General features: G+C 42.3%; 1 protein-coding gene across 6 annotated transcripts in view; it reads left to right on the top strand.

Moving 5' to 3' along the window:
• Window positions 1–14,765, top strand: part of LOC100774346 (rap guanine nucleotide exchange factor 4) — a 295,338-nt gene extending 280,573 nt beyond the window's left edge. For 5 of the 6 annotated variants that reach the window (XM_027420190.2, XM_027420187.2, XM_027420188.2 and 2 more), the window contains 4 exons: window positions 165–252; window positions 651–715; window positions 10,299–10,353; window positions 13,537–13,664. In XM_027420190.2, the coding sequence (XP_027275991.1) occupies window positions 165–252; window positions 651–715; window positions 10,299–10,353; window positions 13,537–13,664 (336 nt within the window). Of the gene's footprint in view, window positions 1–164; window positions 253–650; window positions 716–10,298; window positions 10,354–13,536 lie in introns of all 6 variants that reach the window. The other variant, XM_027420185.2, reaches the window with a different exon arrangement.
• The last annotated feature ends 3,365 nt before the right edge of the window (window positions 14,766–18,130 follow it).

The raw sequence follows: 18,130 nt of genomic DNA, 5'->3' as shown, positions 1-18,130 counted from the left end.
CTTCATCTTACCCCAAATACCTGACTGTGGGATGACAAGGCTATATGTGCTCAGAGGTTAAAAGGGTGTGTTTGTGTGTGTGTGTGTGTGTGTGTGTGTGTGTGTGTGTGTGTGTGTGGTATGTATCTCTCATCATTGACCAGCAACACTTTGTTTCTCCCAAGGATCCTTCCAGAAACCACAGGGCCTACAGGCTGACAGCAGCTAAACTGGATCCCCCCCTCATCCCTTTCATGCCCTTGCTTATTAAAGGTAATCTGATGGCACACCCAAGCCAGGTGGGAGGGAGCACTTGGGGGTGAAGATGAATGACACCCTTCGAGAGGACTGTCTGGCAAAAAGACTCTGCCTCCTTTGATTCCTGCTCTTGGGCCCAAGTGTCCTGAAAGGGTTGGAAGGTAGGGAGGTAGTGGTATGAAAAGCCTATGATTTTGAAGCCTTGTGAGTGAAAAGGGTTTATGTTAGAGATTTTACTAACCTCAGGTAAAGTGATTTAGAAAGTTAAACACCTAACATAAAAGAAACTATTATCAGCTTTTTCAACGGCAGTGTTATGCAAATCTACCCGCATATGCTAATGGTGCTATTGTACTTTCTTGGTATGACATATTTCGGTTAGTGACTAGAATGTGGCTTTTATTTCTTTACAGATATGACATTTACTCATGAGGGGAACAAGACGTTCATTGACAATCTAGTAAACTTTGAAAAAATGGTAGGTGCAGTATTATAACCTTAACCACAATGTTTTTTTTTAATAAAATTTGCATTTGTACTAATAAGGCAAATAACATCTGTGTGTGCTGCCATGTTACAAAGGTAGTTATACAGAATGGAGTTTTGAAACATTTGGTTCAAATTGGCTCCCTCTTTTGCTGTCAGTTCTCTTTTGTGGAGTTGAATGGTATTTGTGCCTTGGCTCACAGCAGCCGTTAGCTTTTATGCCCCTGTGTTTCTGTCCCTCTGCTGCCTGTTGTTAAAATGCATGAATGTTCAAGAGTGACTTCTGGGTTTCTTGTTGTTTTGTAAGGTTTGTGCAGCTAGACTGCCCCAGGATGCCTTTGAAATGTTTATCTGCCAAGGCTGACTTGAGTGCGTGTAGGTAAAAGGCAATGCTACAGCCGATCTTTATTAATCTAAGTGTGTATTGCTTAGTCTCATAAAGTTCACTCAAGTTCAGAGAGGGGACTTGGAGACTCAGAGATCTCCATAACGACGACGACGACGACGACGACAACAACAACAATGAATTGTCAGTAACAAACGTGAAACTGGCACTTTGCTGTTCACTGCTTTCCAGCCCCTTCTCCTCCACCCCACCCCCATCCAGAGAAGAGTCTGGCAAAGGTACTTTGCAGTTTGTGTTCTTATCGTCTGTGAAGCAACAAGGCAGGCCCCGCCAGAGCCTTTCTTTAGCACACAGTCCACGTCAATGGAATGCCACTCTGTCTCCGGATCCCCAGGGCTGCATGTAGCCTGGGGAAACAGAGTAGCAGAGCTTCATTTCCCCAAGGGGTAAGCATTTGCCCAAGATTGTTTTGCAGTGTGAATGTGGCCCTGGATTTGGAACTCGGGAGACACTGGGTCAATACTCAATTCCATCCTTTTGTTCCTCATCTTCATCTTCTGTGTGAGTCTCTTTCCCCAGCAGAAAATGGGGCTCATGACTGTTTAGCCACCTCTAGGCTGATGGATGGTCCATGGTGCATGAGTCTTCTATGCCGCAGAAAGTACTGCAGAGTTATTATCAGAAACCCGTAATTCTAATTGTTTCTTGAAATCAAGATAGTGTGTATGTCTGCAGAAGAATTTGAAAAACCTCACTGTCTATGGGTTAGGGCTCAGCCCTGTTCATATGAGTTTATGATTAGGAAGTACAGTTTAAGTCCACTGTCTTAAACTTCTGAAGAAACAGACTGTAAGCACACACCCCTCAAAGACACGCACCCATGGGCAAACAGTGATTCTTTGCTTACTTGTTAGCGTAAAGAGCTAAACATTCCCCAGTGTTTTCGAGGAGAAAGACAAATGCTTGTTTTTCCAAAGTGGATGATTGAGCAAATAGGAAAAGTGCTTTCCGAATCACTTATGCAGAACATTCTAAGACCAAGAAGTAGCTAAGCCAACCACTGGGATATAAAATACAGGGGGGCAGAGATGTGAAACCCAGCATTCCCTGAAGAGTCCTAGAACTTTTGACTGCTGACGTGACCTACGTGGTCCAGAGAAAGCAAGAACAGCATTGTGCTCTGAGCCAGTCATCTACTGGGGAGGCTGAGAGTTGGCTCTGAGTTTCTAGTGTCCTGTAGCCTGCAGAGGGAAGTCAAGATGACCCAAGATGTCTGTACCTCAGGTGCACAGCATTGAACTCTCCCGCACCCCCCAGGCAGTAAGCAAGAGGTCCTGACTGTTCTGCTCTCTGGGCAGACATGTATGTTTAACAGCCACTGATTAGTTAAACTAGCACTGCAGCTACAATAAACAAGCCTAAACTCATAATGGTTTGAAAGCCATTATGATAATTTAGAAGCACAGTTAAGTTTATTCCTTTTCGCTTCTAAGTCTTGAGTGAGCATGGCAGCTCCACTCTGAGGAGTAGTCGAGGTTCCTGGCTTCAGCTCTCATCGCATTTCACATGGTCCATGACGACATGCCATCACATCCATGTCCCAGCCATGAAGAAGGAGAAGGTGTGCTTCTTCCCCTTAAGGTGAGGGAAGAAACTTACCACTTCTATCATCATAAGAAAGGAAAACTAGAAAATGTAGCCCGCCTGGGGGGTTCAGTGTGCCCCATTAACAATTAATCTGTTGCTGTGAAAGAGAGGGACGGAGAGAGTTTGGAAAATGCCTTTAGTTCTCTATATGGGCAATTTTCTAAGTTTTATTTTATTTGACAGATCATATTACCAGACAGTTTGATTTCAGAAATGCCCTTCCACGAGTTAGATGTTACTAGAAAATGAAATAGAATTTCAAAAATACTTGATGGGCTTTCTAAACCTGACTGATCAATATGGCATTATCAGTCAACATTGATCAATCAGTGTTGGCTAACTTTCCAATATTTTCTCCCATCAACCAGCCCACCCTTCCTCTTGGTACCACCACCATCACCGTTATCCACCTTATGTGTCTTGGTGAAGGTTGTGTCTTCGTTTCTCTCGATTGCTGTCAGTCATCCATCAGCAAGGACCAGGTGTGAGCAGAGTTGGCCATGTGTGTGAACCTGCTGGGCTCTGTCCTTAGTAGGAACCCCTAACAGGGGCAGAAGTCACCAGGGTAGCCAGGGACACCAGTGCCATTCTCTGATGCCGGCCTCACAAGGGATGCTGCCTCGCAAGGCAGCATGCCAGCGCTAAGATTATGTCTGTTTGTTTTGAGCATCTTCACCCTTGCCGTATGAATTGAGGATTAGAGAATTTGTTGCATATTGGTTTTCAGGATCTGTGAGTATGAACAAAAGAGAACTCACACCTGATCCTTGTACAAAAAAAAAAAAATTCTCAGGCATTCTTTCATTTGGGGGAAACATAAAGGGGTATTCAAAAATGTTTGAATAAAGCCCTTTATACCGTTCTATGGCATGTATGAATATTTATAACACTCAAAGGTAGACCAACTATGGATTAGGGGATAACATGCTGGCCTGCTGCCACTATCCCAGCTGCAGAAGGCACGCTGATAGGTACAGTTGCTGCTGTGCTGGAAGGTTGGTTCTATTTCAGACATAGCCATATTTAGGTATATTTATTTAAGAATAAGATTTTGAAGTAGTCAATTTTTTCCTGGAATGAGAAGCATGGGGGAAACTTCTGGACTTCTGGAAACATGAACAGAAGCTTATTAAGGAAGAGAAATATTTCTAATCCCTTCAGTTTGGCATTTCTAGGCATGCCATTATATAATTAGCAACAGTGTGGCTTCTAACAGCAGTAATATCCTAAAATGTGGTTGGCGAGCACTGGTTTTGCTACCTGGAGCTATGGAAAATGAATCTTTAGGTAAAAATCTAAGTGTTCAAATTTGCCTGGTCCCCAAGACCCTTTCAATTCAAAGGAAATCTATCTATAGGGATACTTTGGGGACTTTCCATAGACTTCACAGGCCACGACAAATGCAGATTTTCCAAAGAGCATGCTTCAAAGCAACAGAACATATGAGACTGACTGCCCAGGCAAAGGATTTCACTAGGAAATTTAAAAAAACCCTACAAAGTAGTCCTTGTCCTTTAGAATATATGTTCTTATAAAGGTAAGATAAAAACACATGAAATATTAAAAATTAACAAAGATAGCACAAGTTATTAAAACAGGGCTCAGGAGAGCAGTAAAAGACAGCTACTGGGGAAGAAGTTCTGCAACCATGTCAGCAGCAGGGAAAACTGCACTACATACAATCACATGATAAGATCCAGCCATGCTACCTTAAGTACACATCAAGTGTCCTCTCAGACTTCAGCTCAGAACACAACCCAAGTTGTCACAACTGACCTTCTGTGTTTCTCTCTCAGCCTCGGGTCCTTTGTTCTAGCTGTCACCTTTGCCTGAGAGTTTCCTCTCTCTGATTCTCTCATGTCTGGCTCCTTTTCGTGATTCAGGCTTTGAACCCATGCTTCTTCTCTGGGTGGGTACCCTTGACTCCCCATCTACCATTGCTCACTCACATCAAGGGACTGATGGCCCAGCTTTGAGAATTGCTCTTATGATCCAAGATGCTCATCTTTGCTTTTCTTCATCTGTCTTCCACACTGGAAGGCATGAGCCGTGGACCAGGGATCTTGTCTATTTTGTCCACTGATGTTTCATGGACATCCATAAATGTGTCTGGCATATTCTACATATGCAAGAAATACTCATTAAATAGAAGAATGATTCAGTGATATTACAGTGTTGGACTTAATAAGGAAGGACATTTGGAAAGTATTCTATGACAAAAATGATATCCAAAAGCATTTTCTACTTTTTAGAAATTGAATTAATGAAGGTGTCCATGTTGTGCATTTTACAAAGCTGAGATTTGACCCAGGATGTCTTTCCTTCAGCTTTCTGTTCCTGAATGGACATTATTTTTCCCCTTCCCCACCCCATGGTACTCCATTTGTCCTTCAGTGTCCTTCCAGTCTCCTTCAGGGTATGCAGAGATGCCCAACTGTGATGTCCCATGACATCACAGACTATACAATAGACTATGAATGTTATGTATGTTAATTGTGTGTTTGTCACAGAGCCTTGGGATAACAAAGACCCACTGCTGGGGACAAAGCTCAGGCTTCTTCAGGAATGCATACAGCAAATGCTTGTTGAGTTCCAGGAAGCTGGGCCTTACTGTACATAACCAGAGGTTGCTACCATGGGCATAAAATCTTTGTAGAAGAGAGACTATATATTTCTGTACCTTCTAATGGGAGAAAATGTGTTCAGAAGATGTAGCAGTCTGAATGAAACTCTTAAGTATAAATTATGTTATTTATACATGGAAGGATTGATAGAGGACCTATATTGGATAAGCATAGAGACAGAGAGAGACTCAAAGCATCATAATAGAAATGTCAGAGGAGAAAGAGGAGTCTGGCAAACAAGAGCAGCAGTGGTGCTATCTGTAATCCTGGTACTGGAGGGTCATGTGCTCAAGGTCAGCCTGGACTACAGCAAGATCTTATTTGAAAATAAAAATAAAAAGAATAAGAAGGACCAAGATCTTAGCAGTCAACAGAAGGAGAGGCAAAAACTGCTCCAACAGACACTTGATAGAAGGAGCATGATTCCCAGGAGCTGTTCCTCAGGGAGCTTCCAGCTGAGAAGCCAAATGGCCTAAGGCCAGGGAAGCTGTACTGGTGTTGTCTGAGCCTGTAACAGTGTCAGGTGCCCTTGCCTGGAGGCCTGCTAGTCTGAACTTGATGAACACTAGACACATAAGCTTGCCTCTCCTCAGCAACACAAGGAGTGGGGAGTCTGGGCAGGACCAAGAGTCAGTAGGAACAAACTAGGAAGACTGGAAAGCATAGAGGTCTGGCTGATAACTTCAGGTCCACTTGTGTATGGAAATATGAGTGAGAAGACCTGGTTGGGTGAGCCTGCTCCAAAAAGGCTGGCCCACAGGCTGGTAAATGGGTGAGGCTGAGGCCATGACCAAGGTACCTCACCACTCGCTGGATCTGAGAATAAATATCTACCTTGGAGCTCGAGGGACTCCAGAGGTGATGCATGGGCACAGTTAGCATCCATGTTGTTCTCTTGGGCCCCAGGAAGGACATCTGTTCCTGAGGCCCTGCCTTCAGTTATAAAGAGAAAGAAATACCTATAGAGTAGGTGACTACAGAGTTTTTTCATGTGCCACCACCGTTTTCTTTTGTGAACGCTCTACAAATGCACATTCTGGGGAGAACTCCTCAGCCTCAGTTGGGTCCCTTTCTCAGCCCTCCATGGGCACTATACGAACAAGGCACAGGGTGTGCAAACAAGCCCGAAGGCCTGCACTAAAACTCAAGAATCATTCCAGGGTTTCTGATGAGGTTCCAGCCTGTCCACCCACCAACTTGGACCATCTTCTGAGGGAGGTGTTCTCACAATCACCCCAAATTACCAATTGCTTTGGCATTAAGCCGGTTGTTAACAGGAGTCCTAATCCCTGGCTTTGCCAGGATAGAAAAAGAGGTTTGGTGCTCTGCTCTGGAGTGATCAAGTGTTTCCCCCAGCCTGGCAGCACAAAGAGTTACCTGGCCAGCTCTAGCCAGGCCAACCTGCTCTGGCAAGACCTCCAAATCTAGTAAATTTTTGCTCCCTTCCCAATGGCAGTTGGATAATGAAACCCGTGTCTCTGTAGCTTCAGTTTCAGCCAGCCTCAGCTGAGTGCAACCACGAGTAATCTTGTCTGCCACCAAAGATGACACATGGGGCGAGGTCTTTGGAACACAAAAGACAGAAAGACTAACTAGATATGTTTTTAGTGAAGATGAACGTAAAACCCTCTTTCTCAATCCTTAAAATCACCTGTACAGTGACAGAGCAGAGGTCTGAATCCAGGCAGCAGCACAGTCAACCAGGTGGTAAGGTTTAATTCTCTGAGTCCAGCAGACATCAGCTATATGATCTCATTCAGATTATGATTTATATGTATAACTCAACCAGATCAAGGAAAGGAGGGAAGAAGTAATTTCTTTCCTATGCTCTAAGATGTCACAGTAGATACTGGCTAGGAGAGACAAAACTGTCCCTTAAGAAACCGCTGAATAAGCTGGGCATTGGTGGCACATGCCTTTAATTCCAGCACTCAGGAGGCAGAGGCAGGCAGATCTCTGTGAGTTTGAGGCCAGTCTGGTCTACAGAGCGAGTGCCAGGATAGGTTCCAAAGCTACACAGAGAAATACTGTCTTGGAAAAAAAGAAAAAAAAGAAAGAAAGAGAAGAAAAAGAAACCTGCTGAATAGCCAGGCATGGAGGTGCATGGAAGCAGAGGTAGGTGGGTCTCTGCGAGTTTGAGGGTAGCTTAGTCTAGAGAGTAAGTTCCGTAATAGCCAGGGTTGTTACTAGAGAAACACCATGTCTTAAAAAAAAAAAATAAACAAATAAGGCGTTTAGGTTGAGTAAGGAAGACCTAGGGAGGAACCAACCTATTTGCTGAGGTTGCAGAGTTCACTGAGGGAGAAGGAAAGGGAGAAATACTTTTGACTCCATCCAGCATCAAACTTCTAAGTCAGAAATGTTTATAAGTGAGAAGGTTGACTTTGGAGGTGATGTGTTCCCCCCTGCTGGGTACACTCAAATGCTGGGAAGTCGGCTTCTCTATAGGCAGACTACAGAAGGTATTCTGCAACCTGGAGATGGTTTTCGGGAGTGATTCCTGGAGTCTCAGTAGCATATTAAATATTGCACGTGTCAATGGGCACAAAAGAGGTTGGAGCTAAAATATCATGCTAACCCCCCTTCTTTTGGCCTCCAGAAAAATATTCTATAAGCACACTGGCCAGCAATGTTAGTGCCTTCACTTCCCATCACTGAGTTCACACCATTAAACATTATTGTGTGGACCTCACATAGGGAAAGAATGGACCTCCTTTCAAAGCCCAATTTGGATTTTGAAGTTAAGCTGAAGTTATCTTGGCAATACAATTAAAAGGATACGTCAAAATTAAAACCATTGTTAAAATTAATCAAAGATTTGGAAAGGTAAAATGAACTTCGGGGCTAGAAATTACGGATTTGAACAATTGTTCTCACATTTTAAACTACATAATGAGCTAAAAATTATGAAGCCTCAGAGGATAGCTATAAAGAGTAGTCTAAAACTAAAGTCAGAATGGAATGTTTTATCTTTCAAAACTAAAAAGCAGAACAATTACTCCATACAAAATGGTATAGGAAGAGGTTTCTGACCCCTGCTAATTGTTTTATTATTCTTCAGAGGGGCATACTGGCAGCATTTCATGGGGTTTTCGGTAATTACACTCCATTCAATATCTGAAGAATTACAATAATTCTACATGGAATATACTTGTGCCCTTCCGATGCAAAGCCTTTAGAGGAGTGAAAAAACAGCTTAAAGTAAATTAGCAGGGAAATTATCATAGTTACTGTTTATTCTGGGGCTCCATATATCAGAGGCTAATTATACATTGTATGCTACATTTCCTTGGAGGTATTTGTAGTTTATTTCTCTTGCTGATCCACAGTCCTGATGGCTTTTAGGACCCTTTATGAAAGTAAAGTTTGAACAACTTTTCTGATGGCCCTTTGTGTGTGAGAAAGCATCCCGTGAGGACATCCCGCTTGCCAGAACCCTGCAGATGGAAGCAAGCCGGAAGAGTACACCGTGAGGCTTGTGTATACACATTTCAAAGGCCTTGACCCTTCTGTCATCTCCTCAAAGTCATTTTCTTACACTTTAGTAAACCAAGGGCCTATGAGAGATGAAAGTGGGGACTGGATTTGCATAGCTCCTTAGAAATCGGGGAGTTGCTTTTCCTGGGCAGAACCCTCGGGTTTTCTGCTGATAGGACTATGTATACATCCATGGTCTCCACAGAGTTCCCTTTCAGAATCAGAGAAACAAAGTCCAGAAACACATTCAGGGACTTAAACCCAAGCTACTGCTAAAGTACCAAAACAAAACCTGAACATCCTGGCCAAAGAATTGTGATTCGGCCTCCCTGGTGTTTTTCCTTGGGAGTCTGAGGTCTCTGTTTCTAGCCGTCATGATACTGGAGTCTGTCCTTCTCTTCGACTTTCCATACTGGAGCTCCAGTCTAGGGTCTCTCACATGCTCGGCAAGCACTTTCTCACTAAGCCACATTCCCTAGGCCTTTCCACTTCTTTTGTGTCTATATTCAATGCACACGAAAATGCTCTTTGAAGTTTTCATGGCAACCAAAGGAAATTGAGATAGATCGCTTACTGACAAAATTAACAAAGACCAACTGAGTTATATAATCTGTTTAGAGACTGTTTAAAATGCAAACGACAAGGAAAATAATCACAATGCAATGTGAAAGTGAAAACCAAAATCAAAACATACATACAGAGTATGACTTTACTTTTTAAATGCAGTTGCATGTTCATTTTTAAAATATCAGAAGGCTAGCCAAACAGTGGGGGCACATGCCTTTAATCCCAGGCAGAGGCAGGCAGATCTCTGCCAGCCTAGTCTACAGAGGGAGTTCCAGGACAGCCAGGGCTACACAGAGAAACTCTGTCCCAGAAAACCAAAAACAAACAAAATAAACTATACACACACACACACACACACACACTATGGCGGTGTTATAAATAAGGAGGTAAAAGCAAAGTATGAAGGAAAACAGAATTTGGATTGAAACAAATACTTTTGCTGGGACTAAAAAGGTCAGGAAAACATAATGAGGGGCAACAATTATTAGGGGAATATTTGGACTTTCTGTTTGGACAGTGTGATCTACCACTTCACTGCCTGTTAACTAGGAGAAACCTGAAAGCTAACCATCTTCAGATCCAAGACAGTTTCAAAGGACGGTGGAAACAGTCTCTCGGCATCAAAGTACAGTGTCAGATACACTTTTACAATGTGAAGAGCAGTCACACAGTGAGACAAAGAGCTGTGTCATAAAGTCATGAATATGCGTTACCTGCAAATGCTTTGTACTAGGATGCCTCGTTAACGTCATTGTGCAAGGTACACATCAGCCAGCTGCCTTCAGATGTCAGCATGCCAGAACATGCTGTTTCCTGTGATACCAAGTGTTGCTGGAATAAATAATGGTTTCCCCCTTCGGGGATTACACACTAAACTGACTTGCATTTCCCTTTTCTTTTCTTATTCCTTACAGCGCATGATTGCAAATACTGCCAGAACAGTGCGGTACTGCAGGAGCCAGCCCTTCAGTAAGTTCTGAGTTACTGCATGCTGTCGTGGACATGGTGTGATTAAGTCTTTTTTAACGAGACTTTCAAGACACTCTAGGAGTCTGGACAGCATTTGACTGTGTCAGATGGAGTTTGGACCATGAAACACACATGTGCCTTGGGTTTAAGAACTTTGTTTTGCTGTTAATAAGAATAAGATATGTTTGCATTACTGTAACACAAGAAAATCCGGGCCAGAATATTGTTTTAATGAGCGAATTGGAAGGAAATTCATTTGCTCACCCAGTGTAGCTAGATCAGGTAGGTTGCAAAGGCCTGTGAGAGCCTGCCTCCGTGCCACTCCTTTTTTTTTTCCCTTTTTTCTTTTCTTTTCTTTCTTTTTTTGTTTTGTTTTTCAAGGCAGGGTTTCTCTGTATAGCCTTGGCTGTCCTGGAACCCACTCTGTAGACCAGGCTGGCCTCGGACTCACAGAGATCTGCCTGCCTCTGCCTCCCAAGTGCTGGGATAAAGGTGTGCGCCACCAACACCAGGCTCCATGCCACCCTTGGTGTGACTCAGTGCTAATGCCAAGAAACTAAGCAACCCTTGGTGAGTCAGTGCCATCGTTTATAAACCGATAAAGAAAATATTTATTGTCCCTCGAAAATGCACTCATATTTATAACACATTTGCAAATGTCCCCTGGCAGGATTCTGCATAACGTTTCTAGTATTCCCAGGTACTCTTTCAAATGTTGAACCTATGTCATAAACACCAGTGCTATGTTTTCATAGGTCTAAAATATTACTACTAACAAATGGCCATTTTAAACTGTCAAGTTTCCTTGTCATACCAGCTGGCCACGTTACATCGGTGCTGCTGTCTCTTCTGGCCTAGGACTCAGGATAAGGACTAGAGCTTTGCTCCTTTGGTCTGGTTTGGGAGAGAGCAGTGAACCCTTTGAAGTTTTGTGCTAATGTCATTATGTGAGTCATGTGAGAGGATTGGCATATTCACTCACCTCGATGAGATGACACAGATGTGACAGCAGCCTACCTCACCGTCCTCTCCAGTAGATCCTGTCTGAAGAGACTGACAGGTTCTTGTTTTAATAATCACAGTGGTATGCTCTTTGTAGTGTCGATCTGGCCCAAAGCCAGAGCTTGCTAACATAGAATGCCAGAACTACTCACTCTTCTTTTTTTTTTCTTAATGTTCAGGAGGAAAAAAAAAAACAATTAGAGAAAATAATCTTGACTTAGGGGGTGAGAAGAGCTTTTAAAAATTTAATTCAAACAACGGTGCCCTCTCGTTTCTAAAAATGAGAGCAGTCTTGTATGTTTCCAACCCTTCCTACATGGATTCTGCCAGAATTCAAGCATCTCACATCCTTTCCTATAGTAATTTACTATGTATGTAAAAGACATGGCCACAAATTGGCTGAAAACAAGGAGAAACAGTACCAGTCACGACAGGCTTTACAATCCAGAACCCATGTCCCTTCAGAGGGTTCCCAAACATTCTCAAATTACATGCAAAGTCCTGTGTGCTGGAGAGGGCTCAGAGCCTTGGGAACGGTTCGGGTAGGATGGGAGGGGCTGTTGTTCCAGAACCAAACAGGAGCCATAGTAGGATCAGCTTTGTTTCACAGCTTCTTTGGCAGGAAAGTCTCCTTTCTTCGTTCTTCGCTATCTTTGAGAGAAGTGAGGGGATTTTTTTTTTTTTTTTTTTAACTTGCAGTGCATTGTTGAACTTATCAGCAACTGCTGGTAAACAACAGCTGCTCGGCTCTGAAGTCAACAATCTATAGATAAAGCTATAGGAATAGATTCATAAACATTGTGGGGATGTATACAATGTAATTACAGTATATTGTACATGCAGAGTACACTGCCAGTGGGATGCGGGGGGAAATTAAGCACAATGTGTTCCGTAGTTCACTGTGGTATTATTTATATGTGATAATTATACTGATGAGTTTCTTCTTACGGCGAGCAGGGGCCTTTGTAGCTTGTCTCTGCCTTCTGTGCTCAGACCTGCTTCACTCCCCTCCAGCCCTGGATGCAGATGGCGTTCTGATTGTCTGGTGGAACAGTGGGTGGATCTAAGGGGAGCAACCGGACTTCAGAAGGCAGCTCTGGGGGCGAGAAGAGGGAACTCTGAACAGAGTCCAGTTTGGCCCTCCAGTGTAAACTAGAGGAAAGAGTGGTTCCCCCAGGACAGTCCGTGACCCGTGGGCTGCACCATAAACAGACTGCCCTCCTTCATATGGAGGAGTCGCCATTTAAAATCTAGGGAAATTTACAGGGGAGAAATTCAGATTCCTTGTTTCAAAAGGAAAGAAGGGAAAAAGGTAGGAAGGAAATGAAGGGAGGACCTGGCTATTCTGGACACAGATTCCTACGTGGTGATGGCATTCAGGAGCTAGGTGGCCACTTCCCAAGGCACTGTGTTTCCAGTTTTCCATTCTGCTGTTGAATCTGGCCTTCCTCATTCTTATATATACTATGTATTTCGACTATGGACATAGATTTTTTTGGAATCCTGGTTTGAATAAAATCCATTTACGTTTTTGACAGCCCAGGTACTCACATCAATAGATCAAAATAGAATGGTCAGCAGACTTTCAGAGCAAGTTGTGTCAGAGAAGAAAAGTTTACTAGAAGTCATCAGCCAGAAGGTAGCTTTGCCTAATCCAGACTGTGCTTAGGGGCGGGCATACAGTTAAAATGGTGCTGTAAGCAAAGGGGGGCTATGGGGCCCTATGCCCATTGGCTCCCTTCAGTTCAGTCCAGGTGTTAAGTGCTTTTGTGAGTTGCTAATGAAACTATATCTTTGACACTAGTCCTCATCTGGATCAAAGGAGGTGGAGACAGAGTGTGACACAGAGGTGGGCCAGGAAGGGAAAACAATTTTCATCTGTCACCAGGGCCATCAGACAGATGCTTCCCTTTTTATTTGGTGCCCTTTTTTTTTTTCAGCGTGCAATCCAAAGAAAAATGATCAAAAGAGATGATTCCAGGGAAGAAAAGAAAATCGGAGGGTAGAAGGCAGCAGATGGACCAACCAAGTAGAAATATTTCAGTGAATGTGGTGTGTGGAAAGGTCTTGGCAGAGCCCAGGGAATCTATGATAAATGTGATAAGTCAGTGGGGAAAATAAAGCTGCATCTTCCATGCAGATATTGTGCAACGCCAACCCTGCCTGCTATTCTTTTAACAGATCCCGATGCCGCTCAAGCTAATAAGAACCATCAGGATGTCCGGAGTTATGTACGGCAATTAAATGTGATTGACAACCAGAGAACTTTATCACAGATGTCACACAGATTAGAGCCTCGCAGGCCATAGAGTGATGTTTTGTCTCCAGTCCACAATCTTTCAAAAAAAAAAAAATTGCCGTGTATGCTACTACTGACTGTGTTGCCACTAGAGAATTCTTGAGAATGAACAGAGACACATACTGAGACCCCTCCCCCGTCTCAGGGCCACATCCAACTATCCAACCATACCAAGAGAGAGGAAGTGATTTGCCTTGTATGATGCTGACATGTTGTAGTTTAGGAGTCATCTGTTATAGCCACCCTCCTTCATTTCCAGCCATGCCATCACAGGCTCACATGAAGAAATAACATTGGTGAGGCCTACATCAAGCCCCTGACATCCCTTTCCAGGCTGTTTGCAGGATGAGACTGTGCCATGAGTGGGTTTGACTTAGATACATTGGTGATGATATAATGGAATGTTTTTTTGGTTTTACTTAGCACCTTGATTTGGGGCATGGGGTCTGGGGAGGGTGTGGAGGAAACCATAAAAGTCCAAATTATAGGTCATATTCCTCCATCTTCATAGTCTTACCTCGAAAGGAGTAGCACCTCACCACAATACTATGAAACATTATGGCTATTTGGTCTGTAATTTCTGAATGATCTATAGAATAATATGTTTACATTGTAACTTTTAAAATTTACAAATCAGGATTACATATGCAAGAATTCTGCTAAGAAACACTAAGGTTCTTAATATTGCCAGCGTTAAGATAGAAAATAACATTTCAGAAGAGCACAATATGCACAAAACGTTTTTCAAAATTGAAATATTTTCCTGGGCATTAAAAACCTTTCCTCTACAAATTTATTGATACTGATGAAAAAACTCATATTTTCTGGACTTAAATGTTATTACAAAAGTCTTAATTTTCAGCAATTGTTTTGCACTTTCAGATAGATTGTAAATAGGTCATGCGATCAATGGTATAGAGTTATTTATTTGCTACATTATAGACATTGTGCCAAATATTCCTTTTTATTTATTTTATTCAGTATGAAATTTTGGAGTACATTTTTTTTTCTTTTTTCACAATTAGACTACATCTAATGTGTAGGAATTGTATGTACATATCTCTTCTGTAAATAACAGCCAGTATCTTCATTAAATATACTTGACAAGAAATAGTTGTGTTGTCAGTTTCTTTGATGCAAAAAGTCTTACCTTCCAGTATGGTGAGTGCTGGGTTTTTTCATTTATTTATTTGTGTGTGTGTGCTGAAGACTGAACCCAGGGCCTCATGCATGCTAAGCACACACCCAACCTGAATTTGTTTTTGTTGTTTTTTTTTTTTTTGACTTTTTTTTATTTGAATTAGAAACAGGATTGTTTTACATGACAATCCCAGTTCCCTTCTCCCACCTGTCCTCCCCTACCCACCCCCAACTAAAACCCTACCTATCACATATCCTTTCTGCTCCCCCTGGATGGTGAGGCCTTCCATAGGGTGTCATCAGAGTCTATCATATCCTTTGGGATAGGGCCTAGGCCCACCCCCGTGTGTCTTGGCTCAGGGAGTATTCCTCTATGTGGAATGGGCTCCCAAAGTCCACACCTATGCTAGGGATAAGTACTGAACTTCTACAGGAGGTCCCGTAGATTTCCGAGGTTTCCTCATAGAAACCCATGTTCCTGGGGTCTGGAACAGTCCCATGCTGGTATCCCAGCTATCAGTCTGGGGAGCAAGAGTTCCCCGATGTTCAGGTCAGCTGTTCCTGTGGGTTTCACCAGCCTCGTCTGGACTCCTGTGCTCTTCACTCATCCTCTGCATCTGGGTTCCAGTTCAGTTCGGTGATTAGTTGTGGGTGTCTGCTACTACTTCCACCAGCTGCTGGATGAGGGCTATCAGGTGGCATATAAGTCAGTCATCAATCTCATTATCAGGGGAGGGCATTTAAGGTAGCCTCTCCTCTGTTGTTTAGATTGTTAGCTGGTGTCATCTTTGTAGATCTCCAGACATTTCCCTAGTGCCTGATTTCTCTGTAAACCAAAAATATCTCCCTCTATTAGGGTATCTCCATTCTTGTTATCATCTATTATGTTGTTTTTTAATTGAAACAAATTAATATACTAATACTAAAATTCACCCACTAGTGAGTAATCTAGTGAGTTATATTATATTCATGATGTTGTAAAACCATTGTCACTGTCTGACATCAGATTGTCACCTAGTGGAGGGGACAGTCATTAACATTCATCTCTCATTCTCCTTCCAACCCCAGGCAACCCTAATCTACTTTCTGTCGATAGGAGACTGCTCTGAACCTCCTATAATTGGGATCATGTAATACAAGCCTTTGGTGTCTGGCTCCTTTCATTTAGCATAATGTCTTCGTGGTTCTCCCACATTATGCCTTGTATCAGTAGTTCATTCCTTTATATGGTTGATCAATATGTGTTCCATGGATAAGCCATATTTTCAATCTTTCATCACCCTTGGCCATCAGAAATGCTGGTGAGGTGAAGAGGCTCTGGGGCCTCATAATATTTCTCAGTGTGAAGCTTTTAGTAAATGTTGAAAATGGAGGTATCTAAATTCTTTCTGTTAGGGATCTACCTACTTTTTTTTTTTAAGAAAGTCTATTTTTTTTTCATACTGTGTTCCAGGCTGTACTAGTCTTACAAGTTCACATTATTTTTCCATAGACAGAAATACAACCATGAAGACAAGAAAATGAAGATACTATCTTCAAACCAGTTTGGAGGCCACTGCATAGTATATCTATTTCTTACAAATAAGTCCTGATTCTCATTAATACATTATGGCTCTGAGAAGTCCTATTAAAATTTATGTAACACCCCACAATTAAAACCCACCTTGCCAAATACTAAAAGAGGTAAATGGTTTTCTGTGTTTCTTTATATAATATTTCAGTGCTCTAAAGAATAGCAGTGTTATTTCATGCAATATTGACTTCTGCCCAGAAGTACACACATGAAATTGGATTTACTACACAGTAATGATTTTTTAAGTCACAGAATAGATTTTCTTATAATCATGATTATTCAGTGTTTCACTGTGTCACAGGCCTCAATCAGCTGCAGAGTTTTCACTGTTACAGACTTCTAAATAATTTTTAAAAATCATTAATAAGGCCGACTGTCCATTCTTCATTGCTTTAACCTTATCCTTCTTCCTTTCTGCATTTCTTAAAAACTCACCAACTCCATTCCCCAATTCCACAGTGACTGACACAGTATAACCTCATTTTAATTTACTCCCAACATTATTAAAAATTAATACATAGTCTCCCATGTGTATTACCCTTGGTCTCCCACATGAGAATAACAATTACTGTATAAAACAAAGATAAGAGGTCTTAATTATGACTGGCTTTTATATAAATACATGAAATTCCTTTATTCAAGGTAGAAATGATGAGGCAACGCTTCCTGAATCGGGGGGATGCAGTTAATATTGTAACACTTGCAAACAAGCCAAAAGAAAATGAGATGCCTACAAGGTCACAAGAAGGATAATGAGGTTTGCTGAAAGATGTGGGGGGAAAAGAAAGAGAATGTTTTTCCTAAAAGCTCCAGTAGAAAATTATAGATTTAAGTTTTAACATAGCTGCTCAGCAAGGTCACTGGCATAGTGTCCGGTAGCTGAGCCTGCCCAGCAGCGTTTGAATGCCATGCAGGTTCAATATACTTCCCTCCTGAATTTAATGGCATTTCCTCTCAAGCTATGAATGCTGATCAATGACTACCAGTGTGAGAAAATTAAAAGAAGTGTCACTCTGGCTTCAAATTGTGCTTCTGATAATAATAAAAATTCAGCATAGAGAGAGCGGTGTGGTAAAATGAGCCCCTGCCTTGAGTGGCTTTCCTTTTGTTGTTGCTCTAAAATGCATTACACGTCTTGCTTCTGAGTAATTTGACTCTGTCCTACATAGCAGAGTGGAGTGTCATACGAGCAGGCCACAGCAGCCTTTATTCACTTTCAAATTAGAGAAAACCTTTAACTCAACTCTCGCTGGTCATTTTTTCTATTTGCTCATTGGTTCCCTGATTCATTAGCAGACAATGATTAAGATGAGCTATAGTTTGGATCTTGAGTGTCAGTGAAGTACTTAGATGTTGAAAGCTTGTCCCCAGCCTGTGGTGATATTGGGAGGTGGTAGAATCTTTTTGGGGTGGGGCTATGGAAGAAAGTGAGGTCACTGGGAGCAAGGGTTGTTGGGATTCCAGCAATCCTGATGCAAGCAGCTTCTTCTACTATGTGCCTCAACAGGCAATGTGGGCAAAGGACTATGGATTGGAACCACTGATGGTAAGTCAAAACTCAAGTATCTTGTGAGGCCTCAGGAGGCTGAGGATTCAGTGTTGTGACAAACCACAGAGAGTTCCCCTTCTCATAGAGCTTATCATACAGTGTGGGAAACAGAAGAAACTACTTTCGTAACCAGGCAGATGAATATAAAAACCCCTTCAAGGGAGGTTATGGTGTTAGCATGTAAACTGAGGGTTTAACCTGAGGTGAGGCAGTG

This window comes from Cricetulus griseus, chromosome 6 (assembly GCF_003668045.3).
Source record: "Cricetulus griseus strain 17A/GY chromosome 6, alternate assembly CriGri-PICRH-1.0, whole genome shotgun sequence".
NCBI classification, from domain to species: Eukaryota; Metazoa; Chordata; class Mammalia; order Rodentia; family Cricetidae; genus Cricetulus; species Cricetulus griseus.
Note: the sequence above shows the minus strand (reverse complement) of the source record. Positions and strands in the feature narration are given on the sequence as shown.